We start from the raw sequence: 16,953 nt of genomic DNA, 5'->3' as shown, positions 1-16,953 counted from the left end.
CATTCGCTTGTTTAAATCTCTTAATAAGACAAGAAAAAATACAAAAGACTCTGTTAAGCTGTATATCTCATTTAAATGAGTAACAAAATAGTTATACCATTCCTTTTATGGTTTATACCATAGAAAGTATATATATTCTTGATCAGCTTTAACAGCCGACTCAAACGGTCCGATACCTTTTAGTCATTGAGTTTTAGAAAATATAACTTAGTACTGATTAGGTTTCTTGTCTACAAACTGAAATGTAAAATCTTTCTAAAATATATAATTATTTTCATTTTTTGCTACCAAATTTGTATGTATTTCTGGACCAAATCTCTTAAAGATGCAGAAATTCTTGGACCGGTTGCAGGACTTCTTCCGGTGCAACAGGTGGAAGAGTCAAGTAGCCGGGAAAAATGAAGGAGCTTGTTGCCAAGGGGAACCGTCAATGGAAAATCCGAGAGAAATACTTCCGCCGCCTGTGTTGGAGGGCGAGATGCCTACATACTTTCATGTGGGTGTTCTGGCGAAGTTGTCTCTCCTCGATGGCTACAAGAACGGTGTGTGGAGGCTGCAGACCACCACGAGGACGGAGAACGATCTCTATCTGAGCGGCTTTGGCGGTGGCTATCCGTTGATAACCAACGCCTGTGGCGGCATGGAGGTGTTACAAGAGATGGGTCCCTACCATGCCTCCCTCTGCTGGCTAACTGATCAGGAGTTCCTGTCCGACGTCGGTGTACAAGGAGTGGCCTTTGGCGGGCAATGGATATCCGTCTGCAAGTTGGGAGCTGCCAACATGGCTGACGAGTACATTTGAGTTTCATTCTTCTAGTCCTCTAACTGACGATAGTTGTTTTCCAGATGGCAATTCACCGGCAAGTTGAAATGTGGTTTTGATCGCAATCCCGTAAAGGTGGAACTAGAAATACCCATTTACCGGCAACCCCTTTTCAAGGGCTACCTTATGTTGGCTCCAGCCAAACACTTCCTGTTGGGCTACCGAACGGTCTTTGACTTAGGGGTCAGGAAGTTCGGCATGCACGCCTTTTGCATGGGCTTTGATAACCAGACCACAGAAGTGGCCCTCAAGTTGTACGTGGTCCTCCGTTCAAATTTTCTGTTCACTTAACCGACCTACTATACTTTAGAGAGAATTTCAATCAGCTTCGAGGTTCGATCTTCCAACGCCTTGGTGAAAATTGGGCATTTGCCCTAAAGACGGACTTGTATGGCAACGTGGGTCAGAAGAACTTCCATATTGGGTGCCAGTACGAATGGGAACCGGGCTCTCTGATTAAGGCCAAAATTACGGGAGATGCTCGTTTGGGTTTCATCTACCAGCGGAAACTTAGCAAAGGCATTGAGGTTCTTTTTAACTGCTGCTTTGATGGAAAAGACCCACTCAATGGAGACATTAGGCTGGGCGCTGCGTGGTACTTTAATGTATAGACGATTGTTTACAATTTAAATTTTGGTTTAGGTGGTTCCAAAGTCTTTTGTAAATCCTGTTAAAACCATTTTGATAATAAATAAAACGTTAGGTCTTTCTTAAAACAAAATTCTATGAGTTTCACTTACCCTTAGTATAAGGATCTTGACAGGAGACTAGTTACCTGTTGTCAAATATACTTTCAAACAGTCCAAATTCAAAATTTATTTTAATTAAATTTTTTTTTTTTTTTTCAATGTCAACGCCTATGTCAAAATTCCGTAACTTTTTCCGGATTCGCCGGCGGCGCCCTTCTTCGAAGAAGAAGGAGCCACCTAAGGAGGATAATAAGACTGAACCCGTCGAACAAGAATCTGAGACCCCAAAGATTAATCCAGTTGATCCGGAGGTAATACCAACTCCGCTAGAGGAAGGCCAGAAGGCGAGCTATTTCCATGTGGGCGGCTGTGCCAAGGAGTGTCTCCTGCAGGGATTCAAGCTTGGTGTTTGGCAGCTCATTTGCACCACCATTACAAACAATGATTACCATCTGAGCACCTTTGGCGAAGCCTATCCGGAGGCAAGGGACGTCTTTGGGGGAGTTGAGGTGTTCAAGGAGATCGGCAACTTCACGTTGGCCCAGAGTTGGTTGACACCCCGTGAATTTCTGACGGAGCTTACGTTGAATTCCGGTTCCTCCTATGGCGCCATCCAGACGTCAATACTCACGAAGGACGAGTGAGTTCTGGCAACGAGGTTACTAGTTTCGGATATCATAATGCTTATGTTTTTTCCCCAGAGTCACATTCAAAGGCAAGCTAAAGTGCGGCTTTGAACTAAGTCCATTAAAAGTGGAACTGGTGGTGCCCTTTTATAAAGAGCCACATGTCATGGGTTACGTGGTTGCGGCGCCTGTGGAAAACTGTCTGGTTGGCTATCGCACAGTGTACAATCTCGAGGAGAGGGCCTTCGACATGCACGCCCTCTGCCTGGGCTATTACAATGGCAACACGGAGGTCGGACTCAAACTGTAGGTTTTCGTTGGTGCTGAAGAGGAGAGGGTAAATAATTATAATATAATTAACAATAATTATCTTGTAGGGAGAATTTTAAAAACTTGCGAGGCTCGATTTTTCAACGGATCAGCGAGAGCTGGGCCTTGGCCTTAAAAGCTAACCTGTACAGTTCGGAAAATCTCAAGCAAGTATCAGTCGGTGGACAGTACGACTTTGGGAATGGAACGCTGCTAAAGGTCAGGCTTAGAGAAGACTCGAGGATTGGGGTTGTCTATCAAGGGAAAGTAAGCGAAAACCTTCATGTTATGTATCATGTGGGTTTCGATTTGGCGGATCCGATCGGTGGAGCTCACAAGATGGGCGCTTCTTTGGAATTTCAATGCTAGACCACCGATAACTTTGTGTCATTTTGTAATGTTGTGCTCCAGGTTGGATACATGTAAAAGTCACGTTGAAGTGCAATATTATATGGGAGAGCACAATAGCTTAATTGCGGAATCCAGTTGCCAGTACAATTTCAACAAAACTGATGACAATAAATAAATTTTGTTGTGTTTCACAAAAGAACGTTTTTATCCACTTGCAGGGTAATATAATTTTAGTCGGAAGCTTGTTAATCTGTGAAGGAGTCATTTCCGACCCCATAAATCATATATATTCTTGATCAGCATCAACAGCTGAATCGATCTAGCTATGTCCGGAGGAAATAACATTTTAACATTTTTTCGATTTTTGCAAAAAAAGATTGGGTTACATCATTAAAATTGTCAAAAATCGAAAAAAAATTTGATTTTAAATTGAGTATGCAGTTTTGTTGCCCTAATAAAAAGTAGAATAGGAAAGGTTTCCGAACTTAAATTAATGCACTTTTGGCTGAGTTATAAGTTTCTTAAAATTTAATTTATAGACAAAATAATCATATAAAATAAAGATTAATATCGACTCAAAGAATGATATTATAAGTTTAGTTTCCATTCTTGTTTTTATTTCTTCTGAGGAAGCATCCTCATTGAAATTAAAAACTCGATAATAGATAAACTAATTAAACTTATATCTAGCAGAATTGTAGTAATTTTATGTAAGGTGATTTTATACAACTACCACCACTAGCCACTATTTTTCAAAATAAAAAACTACTTTCCCGCGAAACAGTTCTATTAATAATTCTATTAAATCGATGAGATCCATTTCGATGAGAGAGCTTTTTGTGCCCGTGGTGAATGCTGAAAGTTTCTTTTATGCCTTTTGTTTACTTTTAATTATCAAGGGTTTTTAACATTTTTTTCTCGTTTTAAAAATACGTGTTGTAACGGTCCAAATAAATACTGTGGTGCCATAGAAAGTAGTTAATTAACTCAATCACTACTTGACAGCAATTGATTTTTTTTAGGTACACATGGACCTATTTTAAGAACTCCCAGCAGCCGCTCCACCCGACCGCATCCCATGGCATCAGAGCATCAGTCGGTGTAATGTGCATTGCGAGTGTAGCGACAGCATGTTGAAGGCTCGTCTGGAGCAGGACGCCGTCTTCGGACGCTGCCTGGCCACCGCGTCGTCCGTGCGTCGCGGGGATCTGGTTCTGGAGGAGCTGCCCTTCGCTCGGGGCCCGAAACGGGACAGCGGCATCGTGTGCCTCGGTTGCTACCAGTTCCTGCAGTTCGGCGAGGATGGCGATTCCCTGGATCGCTGCGAGATCTGCGATTGGCCACTATGCGCATCGTGTGCCGGTGGGGATGACGCCACCGATCATAGCAACGAATGCGAGATCTTCTCCGCCGCACGTGTCACTTTCGCCGGGAATGTGAGCGACGATGGCGTCTGTACGCAATTAGATTGCATAACACCATTGAGGTTAGTTCGTTGGGACTCCAGCGGGGGATCGGGGGCCGGACTACCTGTCAAAACATTGGTTTCTGGGAATATATTAGTTTTGGCAGAATGTGCGCATTTCTGGCAAAGGGGTTGGCGGACTGTGGGCAGGCAAATAACGAAAGATCAGGGGAGACGACGACCAAGGAGGCTGCAGAGGTGCGAGGAAGAAGATAGAAGGCGGAGGCAATGCGGCTGCTGGCGTAGATCAAAAGACAACACTAAAGTGCAGGGAACAGTGGTGGGATTGGACATAGAATCCATTAAAATATACAATTTTATCTATTCCGTAGTAAATATAAATTACAAATACCTTTTATAAACCCTATACATAAAGACCTCAAGGGGCATTCTTAATTTTTGGCCATGATCTTAAACATTATCTTGTATTTGTAATTATTAAATTTACTTTACTATATGGAGAACACCGTTCAATATATATTTTAAAAAGTACAATTAATACCTTATGATTACTGCTATAATATGCAACGTATTTTATAGCACAAAATTTGCTAACAAAATTAAAAAACTTGTTCCGACTTTGCATTAAAAATACTCAATTATAAAAAGCTAATATGCCCTCTTAATTGCATGTACCTATTTCTTTATATTTATGTTCTATATACGTATTCCGTATATTTATTTAATCCATAGCATATTTGAATTAAAATTAAATGGAAATAGAACTTGAGAGCCTCAACAACCCAGGAGAAATATATATAATTGAGTAGGGTGGACCTATAATTTAATAACAAGTTTAATTAAATAATTCTATTTAATCTTATTTTTGTATTTTGATTATAGTGAAATTCTTTTACTAAATAAACACGTTTACTAAACTTTTCAACGAAAATTCGTCTAATGCCATGCATAAGAAAAATAAATTACGTATCGTGACCACTGTGCCCGTAAATATTAATGCTTGATGTCCGAGGCAGACCAAGATGTTGCTATCTAGCTAGATGGCAGATGCCATAAACTGTGGCCGTGCCAGTCAGCGAAATGACATCGACGCCAACGCTACCGGTGAATCGCACATCGGTGCAATGGAGTCCCGTCTGCGGACGCTATCTGGTGGCCCAGGGGCCGGTGGCAGGTCATGGTCTGCTGATCGAGGAGTTGCCATTTGCCCTGGGACCGAAGTGTAATGGACCTGTGGTTTGTCTGGGCTGCTACGAATCGGATCCTGACCTGTGCACCGAATGTGGTTGGCCGCTGTGCGAGGAGTGCTCCCGAATCCAGGATAATCATCATTCCAAACAGGAGTGCCGGGTATTCCAAGATGCTCGTGCTCGATTCTTTAACCTGCCCAAGGGGAGCAACCACTGTCCCCAGCTGGACTGCATTATGCCGCTCAGGTGAAGAACCCGGCGGCGAGTGGTACAGAAATAGACCCAGCCATCTGTAAATCTGGGGGGTCCACTGTGTAATCTTTAGATTAAAATCGCCTATCTGTCAAATCTCAAAATATTTAGTATAGAGTTAAAGATATTTTAAGTATTACACTTATAATTTTTTATCTTGATAGGCTAATACCTTCATTTTGTAATTTCCATCCGTATTTCTGTGATTTCCAGGGTTCTTTTGGCCAAGGAGGCGAATCCGGCGAGATGGGACAGCGAAGTGGCCCCCATGGAGCATCACGAGGAGGAGCGTAAACAGGATGCAGACTTGTGGCATGCGGATCGCGTGAACATTGCTCAGTATTTGCGGGGTCCCTGCAAGCTGGCCTCTCGATTCAGTGAGGAGCTAATTATGCAGGTGGTGGGAGTCCTAGAGGTGAACGCCTTTGAGGCCAGGACTTCGAGGGGCTATCCATTGAGGTGTCTGTATCCGTACACTGGCATTCTGGCCCACAACTGTGTGCCGAACACATCGAGGAGCATCTATCCCAGCGAGGGGTTTAAGTAAGTATCTAGGAATTATCTCTATCTGCAAAGCATTCCAAGTAAATAATGAATATTCTATTCACAGAATTCGCCTGCGAGCTATGGTGGATCTGGAGGAAGGTCAGCCCCTGCATCACAGCTACACCTACACCTTGGATGGCTCCGCTCAGAGGCAAAACCATCTACGGCAGGGGAAGTACTTTGTCTGCCAATGCGATCGCTGCCTGGATCCCACCGAACTGGAGACGCACTTCTCCAGCCTGAAGTGCGGACAGTGTGCCGAGGGTTACCAAGTCCCCTGGCAGCCTACGGGTGAGTAGAATGCCGAAGTTAGAAATGTATCCAATTTATATACAAATATTTCCTCCACCAGAGTCCGATACCAGTTGGAACTGCAGCACCTGTGGCGCTATCACAAGCAATCCGGAGGTTCAGGCAATGTTACAATCTCTGCAATCGGAGGTTAATACCGTCCAAGCCTTGGATATGGGCCCAAAGCGTCTGGAGGAGGCCGAACGTTTGCTGCGCAAGTACAAGTCCCTGCTGCATCCGATGCACTACATCGCCACGGGGTTAAGGCAGCTGCTTATCGAGATGTATGGACGGGTGCAGGGCTACGAAATGGTCCAGTTGCCAGATCACCAGCTGGAGCGCAAGGCACAACTATGTCGCGAGGTGCTGCAAGTGCTGAACTCCTTTGAACCTGGCCTGAGTCGCACACGCGCAATGAATCTGTACGAGATGCACGTTCCGCTGGTTCTGCTGGCCAAAAGCGGTTTCATAGCCAACAAACTGAAGGGTGGCGAGCTACGTGCCCGGCTTGTCGATGCCATCGATCTGCTGAAAGAGTGCGTGGAGATCCTGGAGTTCGAGGACCAAAGTTCACAGGAGGGCGTGCTCTGTGGAGTGGCCAAGCAGGCGCTGAAACAACTGAGCCTGAGTGTTGAGGGCCTGGGAAGTGAGCTCGATTGAACGTATTTACTTATGCATATCAGATAGCTTTATTGGAAAAACTGTTCAAGTGGGGCAATCTCTTTCGGATGGTGGTGGTGTTACATTGAATAACTCTTTAGTGCTTGAAGGTCCAAAAAGAACAATAAACTACAACTTAAAATCGATTACAATTATTACAAACTATTACTGCACACAGTTTTGATTTGGTATTAATACGCGTCTACTATTGGATCGTAAATCGTAAATGCTTACTTACACCCTAAGCTTGGTATGCAGTTTTGAGATTTTCCCATGTCTCAAATCAGAATATTTTCGCTTAATCGGATACTGGTAAAAAATACCCCGGCTGGCCGAAGATCTATCCTTCCTATCGGCGTACAAAAATGCTCTACGTCTGCATGCAAATTCCCTATAAAATATCCAAGTTTCTTTTGAGTATGCTCTCCCTGCTCCTTTCTCCTCATCCCTGCTTCCTTTATATTTATAATTTCAAAATGATTATAAACTAAAGCATAAATTAAGTTGGAATCTGCACTATAATACACACAATACGCAATACGAATCGAGTTTTAAGGGCTGAGTAAAAAAAATGGAAATCACACTTTGTTTAAAAACTAAAAACATTCTTGCCGGGCTCCCTCCTCAGCAGGCACACAATAAACACAAGGACAACAGATAATAATAAATACTTCCGGACCCTAGACCTCGTGGCTCAGCAGCGGCGTGTCGTGGTAGCGGGAGGCGTGATTCAAGCTAGTGCAGGGCAGTAGCCATAGGCCCGGATGGCCGCGTCCAAAGACATCGGCCAAGAGCTGGTACTTGCGCCGGTTGGGTCGGTAGGTGCCCTTCTGCTGTATCGCTTCCACGGCCGTCTCGTCGTACAGAATAGCGTGTAGCTGGTCCACCATGATGGCTGTTACGAACAGGCCAAACAGAGCGGAGACCAGCAAGAGGATGACGGAATGAATCCTGGAAGGGGAAATGTATTCCCTTATTTGTAGTCACATATAGCCTCCCCACGAGCAGCCGACAACGCACGTTGCATACAGATAAGTTAAACCCAAATAGGACTGTATATATACTCACATTCGAACCTGGGTCTCGATCACATTCTGGTTGCATTCATCGCAGGGCCACACCCACGAGGAGACAATCAGTCCAATAGAGTAAAGCGATAGCAGGGCCACGTATATGAGGAACTGCAGGAAGTACTTCTGGTTGCGCTCACCCACGCAGTTGTTGATCCATGGACAGTGATGATCCATGCGCCGAATGCAGCGTTTGCAGATGCGACAGTGGTGGGCTCGCGGCGGGCGGTATGTCTCACAACGGGTGCACACGGTCCATTCGCTGCTGTGGCCGTTGCCCGATGGATTGTTCTTGTTATTGGTGGTGTGCAGGTCGGAAAAGTCCAGACGATTAGCGGGCAGGGGCACGATTCCGGGATCAGAGAACACGGCCTTGGCATGCGACATGGCCAGCAGGAAGACCACGGTGTTGAAAAGCACCACATGGAAGGACATCCAGAGGCTGATGGTGACAATGGAATACCGATCAATGGATGTGACTTGATAAGTGATTAGCGATTACTCACCTGCCCGGCATAGTGGTCAATATGATCCAGCGGATGACCACATAGTCCGCGTACAAAACTGCGCCGTAGGTGACCACCAAGCAGGCGATGCCGCAGGGATCGCGTATGAAGACCATTGCTGTGACGTCCACTAGGTCTGCACTATTGTTTTTAATTATTTGACTTTTCCTCCTCTCTTTTTAATTCAATTAGAAACCGAAGGGGCTGATTTCCGTCGCCCCTCCCCCTGCGACAAATCGAGGGGCGAAAAATAACAATTGTTGCTGTACTCCCTACGGCTTGTCTGGGGGCTCACGATCCGCTCCAGTGGGCTGCGGGCTTATTGCTGGTGGGGACGCGTCGGCTGCCGCACTATCCGCACTCGATATGTGTGAATAAAACGCAAATCAAGCGTTTCATTGACTTTTAGGGTTTATTTTACGCTTGGAAATTTCATTTATTTATTTAGTGTGACCGTTGCCCAGAAGGGCGTAAAAACCGCACTGTGCACTCTACACTGAAAATATTCCGCCATCAAGGGATTTCACTACATCATTATAAATTTAAAAATGTAATTAAGAAAATAATTTACTTTAACTGTTTTTATTAAAAATACACTCGTAATAATATAAAAAATCTGAAAAGTGTTACTGTCTCAGTTCTTGACCTGGTTTTCCTTGCCCCGCTGCTGCGCCTCGAGCTGACGGGCCCTCTCGGCCATTCCCTCCTTGACCCAAGGATGTGTCATCACGGCAACCAAGCCAATTCGGTTCTGGAGACGCAGCAGCTGTAAATTAAAAGCGACATACGTTAGTTACTGTATTATATTATAGTAAAGTTGCTCTTACCCCCGATATGAGCTCCTTGCTGCCCTTGGACAAATGCGAGGGATAGTGGATCTCCAGTCGCCGGATCTTATTGTAGGTGCTCTCCGTGCTGTTCGACTCGAAGGGCGCGCAGCCCACGAGGAACTCGTAGCAGAGGATACCGAGGCACCACTGATCCACCGAATCGTCGTAGGATGAGTTGTTTACCATCTCTGGTGGCAGATAATCAAGGGTTCCGCATAGAGTGCGTCGCTTGTTGTTGGGCGTGTGGGCCGACCATCCAAAGTCGGCTAGCTTTAGGTCGTCAGTGCTAGTCAGCAGAATGTTCTCCGGCTTCAGATCGCGATGAATAACATTATTCAGGTGGCAATAGTTCAGGGCATTGGCCACCTGGTATGTGTACTTTGCCGACCTCGGTTCGTCGAAGCGGTGATTGGGCGCAGAACGCAGATGCTTGTAGACCTCTCCGCCGGAGGCTATCTCAAGCGCCAGGTAAATGCGGCTCTCGTCGTGGAACCAGGTCAGCAGGCGCAAGATGTTGGGGTGCTTCAGACGTGACTGGATCTCGATCTCGCGCAGCACTTGCCGCTGCACGTTGCCCTTGCGCAGCTCCTCCTTGAACATAATCTTCATGGCCACCAAAAAGTGTGAGTGGCGCTCGCGGGCCAAGTAGACGCGCCCAAACTTGCCACGCCCCAAGTGGGCGCCCATCTCAAAGTCACGGGCAGTCCATTCGTACCTGTGTATGTGTGCAAATCAATGAATTCTGGTTACTTTACTTTTCAAAGCTCCTAAATACTTACGGTTTGCCGTAGGCGTCGTGAGACAACATCTTGAGGCACATTTTGTTGACCGGCTCCTGGTAATCCTCGGGCACATTGCTTAGCAGTTGCGGCAGGTGGGTGCGGTTGGCATGTTTTTGACGGGGCTGCGTCATGGCGCTATAATACCAACGGAAATATTGAGGAAAACAATAATATTATATATTTTTCGACGGCGTCCCTTTGATTTGCGCGTTTTTTTTCGAATGCTGATATTAGTGTGACCGACTGTCACTAATGACAAAATCAGCTGTTAACAGAAATTGACTTAGATCCAGGTGTCTAAAACAAATCTTCAAAAAATATATATGGTATATGTGTTTAACCACAACTTACTTACGTTTATTCAAAACTAAAAAGAATTAATTCTGTAATGATTAAGAAACGCAAAATTGTAAGAAAACGAAACTGACCTATCGGTTTAAATTTTTTGCAAGACGACAACCCTATCCATAGGTCGAGCCCCTGGCGTTTCGCGTCAACCTACCAACTGGGCACACTCGCCATTAGTCATTTTTTTACACAATAAACGTAAATTTAGCGAATTTAAAATCGTTTTCCTGGCCCCTCTTAAGCTTTTCTTCAATCTTCGTTTGCCCGCTAGCCGTTAAAATAACGCGCAAAAGGATATCGCAGGGAAAAACTGGAACGGAGACGTCTCTTTGTCGCCTAGACGCACCGAAAATCGATAGCCCGAGTAAAAACAAAAGGGAAATAATCTGGACAAAGTGCGAACGGGGGATTGGCTGGACTAGAGATTGGATAAACACCAACGCACCGCAGCTTGTTTGCAAATAGCGCAGCAGCATGGGTATCTTCGGGCAGTCGTCGCCTTTCGATGCCGACGTGGGTAAGTAATTTATTGATAGCGGCGTAGAAGAATGCGATGCATTTCCAATTGGAATGGATGGCTGGCTGCATTTCATAGTTTTCTATTCTTATCGGCGGACTTTTGCCCCCTTTTGCGCGTAGTTTCCTATCCATTCTTCGCTTCATCTAATTAACCAAACAGACAACAAAGGAAGTCATGTGAGAGGGATGCTGTGCGCAGCTGTGCCTTGCGTCCGTTGACCCTTCTTCTTGTTGGAGTTTTTCGGCTGGCAGTCGCTGACCTTGAGTGACGTAGCACCACCACCTCCCCCTCCCGTAATGCAATTTGTATTGATTTTTTTTATTGTTCCAATCAGCGCCTTATCTTCACTTTTCAATATGAGTCACCGCCAGCGATAAGCTAATTCCGTTCTTTGTGTTGTTCTAAACTCATAGAAAAGGCCACCAGCGAGACGAACACCAACGATGACTGGACACTGATCTTGGATGTGTGCGATAAAGTAACCACAAATCCGCGTTTGTCCAAGGATTGCCTGAAGGCGGTGATGCGGCGCATGGGCCACTCCGATCCGCACGTGGTGATGCAGGCCATTACGCTTCTGGACGCTCTGTCCAGCAACTGTGGCAAGCCGTTCCACCTGGAGGTTGCCTCTCGAGACTTTGAAACGGAGTTCCGCCGGCTGCTGGCCAAAGCGCAGCCGAAGGTTTCTCTGGTGAGTACCAAGCTTCACCATCCCGATCTGTAAATAACCCTTATTTCCTCATAGAAAATGCGGCAAGTCCTGAAGAACTGGGTTGAGAACGACTACAAAAACGATCGGGAGCTGGAACTGATACCCGCTCTCTACACCAAGCTGCGTATGGAGCGCTACGATTTTAGAAATTTGGGTGACGAGAGCAGCAAGTCTGTGGCCGAAAAGGCTGCCGCCTTGCCCAAGGATCCGAATGTGGTCAGCAGCCAGCAGGAAGAGGACGACATTGCCAAGGCCATCGAACTGTCTCTCAAGGAGAACAAGGGAAGTCCCAAGACTGGAAGTGGAGCTGTTACCAGCTCCAGCACCGCCAGTGCCTATCCCTCTTTGTATCCTTCATTCGGAGGAGGCAATGCCGTGGCATCCTCTGCGCCGAGCGATGCCAGCAACGCCACTCCAGCACCGGAGCCAAGAAAGGTGCGGGCCCTGTACGACTTCGAGGCGGCGGAGGAGAACGAACTGACCTTCTTCTCGGGAGAGATTATCCATGTAATGGACGACAGCGATCCGAACTGGTGGAAGGGTTTCAATCAGCGCGGCGAGGGTCTCTTTCCCTCTAACTTTGTCACTGCCGATCTTTCCGTAGATCCCGAGCGCTTGGATATCAATCAGCAGCATAAGTCGGCCGCCGCTGCCGCCGGACAAAGGGAGTTGGATTCGGCTGCAGCTTTGCAGCTAAAGACTGAAGCGGCCGTCGCTGCTGCCGCCGCTCAGCCTGTGGAGATCGACGAGTCGAAGATCGATAGGCTTCTGCATCTGCTCCATGAGGCGAATCCCGAGGATCCGTCACAGGACAGCGACGAGATGCTGCGGCTGGAGCAGGAGGTCCATCAGATGGGTCCGTTGATAGACGCAGAGTTGGAACGCGTCGACCGCAAGCATGCCCAGCTGACTCAGTTGTCTAGCGACCTCGTGGATGCCATCAATCTATACCATACGCTGATGCGGGACGATCGAGCTGCGGCGGGACAGTTTGCGGCAGCAGCGGGTGGGTTTATGCCCGGAATGGCTCCTGGATTTCTGGGAGCAGCTCTCTACGGAGCACCTGGCTATCCCGCAGCTGGCGGTTTTCCTACGGCCCAAAACTACCCCGGCATGCATTCGCTACCATATGGTCCAGCTCCAGCGGCACCAGCTGGCCCGGGTGGAGCTTCAAGTGGTTATTTGGCACAGGGACAGGTGCCAATGCCGTATCAAAATGGACATGCCCCGCAGATGAATTGTAAGTAGTCTTAAAAACTATCTTTAATAAGATAATATAACACTCTCTTTTGAATACCCTTTCAGCTTTGCCACCCCACCTGGCCCAACCCTCAGCTGCTGCACCCGTGCCCCAGCCCCTCTATAATGCCCAGCCCACGGCCGTGCCCAATACACAACAGCAGCTGCCACAGCAGCATCCCCAGCAGCCACCGCAACCGCATCCTCAACAGCATCCACAACAGCCACCGCAACAGCATCCACAGCAGCCTAGCTATCACATGGATCCGCAGACACAGTTCCCACAAGCTCCACCCGCAATGCAACAGCCGCAGCAACAGCAGCAGCCGGCAGCTCCCCATGTCTACATGTCGCCGCAGCATCAACAGCCACCGCCGCCTCCGCAGGGATACCAGCCTGGACCAAATTTGTATGCGGCCAACGGATCGTCTACCGTCAATCCACAGAGCTACATGTCTCCGCAGCAGCAGCAGCAGCATCCACCACCACATGATCAGTTTAGTCAGCTTCACCAGCAGATGGCCGCCATGTCCATGGCTGGGGGCCCGCCCGTTGGGCCAGCTCCCGGCGGCTATCACATGCAGAACGATGCCGTCAAAAATAACATTCCTATTTACCAGCAGCAGCGGTAAAACTGCAGCAATAAAAATCAAGCCCTTCACTTGGTGTTAGCCCAAAAAAAAAAAAAAAAACGAAACCTTCAGTCAGTCAAAAGGATGAGAAAGTGTTAATTTCGGACAGCTTGTCGATGAGATGAAGTTGTCGAATCTCTACTATGTATATTCTGTGAGCCACGAGCAAAGCAATCGCGTCAGTGAACCAAAAACCCCAAAATATGAATGAGAGAGAAGCCAAATTAATTTTTAAAATCAAAGTGTCCCTTTATATTTTTTGTTCTTTTTAATATTTTTTGGGCAGAATTTTGTGTACCCCAAACAGCAGCATATATTTTTAAAATTTGGAATGAAGGTAAACACACAAGGGGATATGATATACCATATAAATATTCTATATTCAACACACGTATAACTTTGTATGTAAGCAAGGAGAGAATAACTATTATGTATTATGTTTATTGTACGGATCATGATCAGATCTGATAAAGAAAAGTAACGAAGCGAATCACATTCATTAAAATCATTCAATTAAATTTAAAAGTTAAATCTTTTATTGTACCCGAGTGCGCAGCTTAATGCATCGCTTGATGTAGTGAGCCTCATCGATCTTGTCCAGTAACTGGAGACGCAGGTGAACGATTTGCTGGCGTTGACGGAACTCCGTTTTGGTTAGATTCGGGGCATTCAGCCAGGAGAGCACGGTTTGGCAGGTGTCTTTACGCTTAGGCTGAGAAGCATTACACGCGTCCATGGTGCAGGCAAGTTGAAGTTGCACGGGTAACTGCAGTTGCTCTTCTCTATTGGGAAGTCATTGGGCAGCCTGTTTATATCGACTTTGCCTGTAGTGAACTGCTCACCAAGCATTAATGGCTTTGTTAAACTTTGGAGTTAAGAATAATGAAAGTTTCTTTAGAGTTTGTTGATTTAAAAGGTGTGATTCACAGAAAGAATGGGGATGTTTTATACACTTGACAGGTTACGTATACGTAATTTAAGGCAAAGCGGCATTGCGTATACGACTAGTTGGACCTGCGGCACTCTAATTAAATGAATAAAGTTGTGACTACTAAAGGTAAATCTACAACATGCCGATCACTTTTCCACTTTCATTCATGTTAGTGCATTTTTTTCCATATCTAATCCCAAAATATATCAAAACCATTTCCTTGCCACATGCCAGTGTCTCTCCGCATGCCAGGCTAACATGCAACAATTCAGCAGCAAAATTCCCATTCTGCGCTCAATGGCACTGAAATCCTGTGAAATAAACTGTCAAAATGTGAGACAGTCTGAGCCTGGTAAATAGAAAATGTCAATAAATGCGGAATGTCAGCAACAGAGGTAGCAAAAGCAAAACGAAAACAAGCCAGGAGGCGATGATGGGCGGCGGCAGGTTATGCAAATATTTGTTGCAGTTTCTGCCTAACTGCGAAAATGTCAACAAATGCATGAAGTATTTTTTAAATTAATTGATTTTGTTGCGATTGCCGTGAGAAAAGCACCTGCACACACACATGCACACACGCCCTTGGGCAAAGTGCCATTGTGCAATGGTGCCTTGGTGATGCCTTTGTGGAGCAGCAGCGCAGCTTCCGTTCGTCGTCAACTTTGATGCCTCGCCTTGCTCAGTTTCGTTCTCGATTTGATTATTCCGCCGGGTGATTTGCATTTTGTGCCGTGCTCCGTTGCATCCTTCGAGTCGGATGGCATTAATCAGAAACAACTGGCTCAAGGACGGACCCAGCATCCCGCTACGTATCTGTCTGTCTGCCAGTCTCCCGAGTTGGCCTGCTTTTTTTTTCGTTCTCTCCCAGCACTTGGCAATAAAATCAAATGATGCGGGCATCGTAAAGCTTCGCGCCTTTCGCGTTTTCTATGTATGCCTGTCTGTGTGTCGTAAAAGTCTACACGTTACCGTCATTACGTTATGTATCGTATTGCCATTTTTGTCCCCGGCTCGGTAAATCCCCGGACTATAGAACCGCGAACCTTGTGGCCCCATGGAGCATGGCTTTCTGGCCGCCGCTTTGTGGCTGTTAAAGCGGCATAAATGATTCTCGCCTCGCTCCTTTTGCTTTTCCTGCTGCAAATGACTCAAAATATTTTTTTCCGCCATGTGCAAAATCGGTGAAAATCTAATAATAAAAAAAAAATTGTTTGAAAAACCCAAAGTGCGGAGATATGGGGCAGAGAAAAAATATTTATGGCTATTTGCTTTTGATATTTATTCAATGGTCTATTGTTCGCCGATAAGCTGTGAATAGTTTTTGTTTTCTTCCTCCCATTTTTTTATTTATTTTCTCGCCGTTGTTTAGTCAACAGTTAGTTAAGGTCGGAAAAATGCGGAATATTTGAGGGATAAAAAATAAATGTGAAGGATGCCGAGTAGAGCATTGATCTAAATTGCTAAATGGTTTAGTTTTAAAAGATTTTTTAAAAAGCGGATACAGTAGAACTTTAATTTCTCCTTTTTATCCTCTCTCAAGTATTTGTAAATATGTTTTTTTATTGAAAATACCAAAGAGTTTTCACAATTCCTTGACATTTGAGAAATTGTGTGAGCTCTACTTCGATTTGCACTCTTTTCCTCAACCAATGTGCAATTTTCCGAGCATATGTAAGTGGCATGTGGACTGAGAAAAGCTATTTATTATTTCGTGCATTTTCCACAAGGTCATGATGCATTTGCTCTTGGAATTTGGCGCTTATTTTTTTAAGTTTTTCTTTATATTTTCAATTGCTGTTAACAGTAAGCTTAACTTATGTTTTATGCATTTATTTTAAGTAAGTAAATTCCTTTATTTTCTGAATTTTATTAAACTTAAAGCCGAGCTGTTCCCAAAAGGACGAATACTTAAGCTAAGGCGTGCAGAAAATTTGCATACTCTCTTTGTTCGGTATTCTCGTGCCTTGTCTTATTTATTTATTTTTTGTTGTGCTTAAATTTCGCACAACACACATTGGGCTCTGGCACATTCCATGTACTTACCTTGTGCCACTCGAGTTTATCATGCATTAATTAACGATTCAATCCAACTTCCATCGCAGCATCTCTCTTGAGTCGTGCGAACGGCGAGCACACAAACTCGAGCAGATGGCTTGCACTGCATTTGGATAAGTTGTACTTGAGCACACTACAAATAACCAGGCAATGGGTATAGTATAT

The 16,953-nt window shown here is 45.5% G+C and overlaps 6 protein-coding genes, 1 long non-coding RNA gene and 1 pseudogene across 11 annotated transcripts; 4 read left to right on the top strand and 4 right to left on the bottom strand.

Moving 5' to 3' along the window:
- Positions 1-243: 243 nt before the first annotated feature.
- On the top strand, positions 244-1,544 carry LOC110183424 (voltage-dependent anion-selective channel). Its single transcript, XM_020951703.2, has 3 exons — positions 244-792; positions 847-1,077; positions 1,134-1,544. The coding sequence occupies exons 1-3, from the start codon at positions 326-328 to the stop codon at positions 1,432-1,434; spliced, it is 999 nt and encodes a 332-aa protein (XP_020807362.2). The 5' UTR covers positions 244-325; the 3' UTR covers positions 1,435-1,544.
- Positions 1,406-1,693, bottom strand: LOC147644000 (uncharacterized). Its single transcript, XR_015271202.1, has 2 exons — positions 1,564-1,693; positions 1,406-1,490 (listed from the first exon to the last, which is right to left on the bottom strand). It is a non-coding gene; the product is annotated as an uncharacterized LOC147644000 (long non-coding RNA).
- On the top strand, positions 1,569-2,994 carry LOC110183423 (voltage-dependent anion-selective channel-like). The gene is made up of 3 exons (XM_020951702.2): positions 1,569-2,152; positions 2,214-2,444; positions 2,516-2,994. The coding sequence occupies exons 1-3, from the start codon at positions 1,671-1,673 to the stop codon at positions 2,814-2,816; spliced, it is 1,014 nt and encodes a 337-aa protein (XP_020807361.2). The 5' UTR covers positions 1,569-1,670; the 3' UTR covers positions 2,817-2,994.
- A 590-nt stretch (positions 2,995-3,584) lies between these two features.
- On the top strand, positions 3,585-7,309 carry SmydA-3 (SET and MYND domain containing, arthropod-specific, member 3). 3 transcript variants are annotated; one of them, XM_086830775.1, is made up of 5 exons: positions 3,649-3,760; positions 3,821-4,284; positions 5,880-6,209; positions 6,277-6,503; positions 6,565-7,309. In XM_086830775.1, the coding sequence occupies exons 2-5, from the start codon at positions 3,929-3,931 to the stop codon at positions 7,161-7,163; spliced, it is 1,512 nt and encodes a 503-aa protein (XP_086686901.1). In that variant the 5' UTR covers positions 3,649-3,760; positions 3,821-3,928; the 3' UTR covers positions 7,164-7,309. The 3 variants fall into 3 exon arrangements, with proteins under 3 accessions (XP_020807391.2, XP_086686901.1, XP_020807392.2); XM_020951732.2 differs by having other exon boundaries at positions 3,585-4,284; XM_020951733.2 differs by lacking the exons at positions 3,649-3,760; positions 3,821-4,284 and adding an exon at positions 4,604-5,660.
- On the bottom strand, positions 7,169-9,248 carry Dnz1 (DNZDHHC/NEW1 zinc finger protein 11). The gene is made up of 3 exons (XM_020951734.2): positions 8,740-9,248; positions 8,232-8,675; positions 7,169-8,114 (listed from the first exon to the last, which is right to left on the bottom strand). Exons 1-3 carry the CDS (start codon positions 8,853-8,855, stop codon positions 7,844-7,846), a joined length of 831 nt encoding a protein of 276 aa, XP_020807393.1. The 5' UTR covers positions 8,856-9,248; the 3' UTR covers positions 7,169-7,843.
- Positions 9,249-9,305: 57 nt separating this feature from the next.
- aurB (aurora kinase B) lies at positions 9,306-11,119 on the bottom strand. The gene is made up of 4 exons (XM_086830777.1): positions 10,707-11,119; positions 10,349-10,648; positions 9,567-10,284; positions 9,306-9,505 (listed from the first exon to the last, which is right to left on the bottom strand). Exons 2-4 carry the CDS (start codon positions 10,480-10,482, stop codon positions 9,374-9,376), a joined length of 984 nt encoding a protein of 327 aa, XP_086686903.1. The 5' UTR covers positions 10,483-10,648; positions 10,707-11,119; the 3' UTR covers positions 9,306-9,373.
- Positions 10,832-14,327, top strand: Stam (signal transducing adaptor molecule). 2 transcript variants are annotated; one of them, XM_020951730.2, is made up of 4 exons: positions 10,832-11,216; positions 11,633-11,910; positions 11,965-13,171; positions 13,237-14,327. In XM_020951730.2, the coding sequence occupies exons 1-4, from the start codon at positions 11,174-11,176 to the stop codon at positions 13,800-13,802; spliced, it is 2,094 nt and encodes a 697-aa protein (XP_020807389.2). In that variant the 5' UTR covers positions 10,832-11,173; the 3' UTR covers positions 13,803-14,327. The 2 variants fall into 2 exon arrangements, with proteins under 2 accessions (XP_020807389.2, XP_086686899.1); XM_086830773.1 differs by lacking the exon at positions 10,832-11,216 and adding an exon at positions 11,339-11,483 and having other exon boundaries at positions 11,554-11,910.
- LOC147643999 (uncharacterized) lies at positions 14,224-14,651 on the bottom strand (annotated as a pseudogene). Its single transcript, XR_015271201.1, has one exon. The product of XR_015271201.1 is annotated as an uncharacterized LOC147643999 (transcript).
- Positions 14,652-16,953: the final 2,302 nt, after the last annotated feature.

The sequence above is a fragment of the Drosophila serrata genome, unplaced genomic scaffold (genome assembly GCF_035046125.1).
Source record: "Drosophila serrata isolate PLE 108 unplaced genomic scaffold, ASM3504612v1 contig_240, whole genome shotgun sequence".
Lineage (NCBI taxonomy): Eukaryota > Metazoa > Arthropoda > Insecta > Diptera > Drosophilidae > Drosophila > Drosophila serrata.
This window is presented reverse-complemented; position numbering and strand designations above follow the sequence as displayed.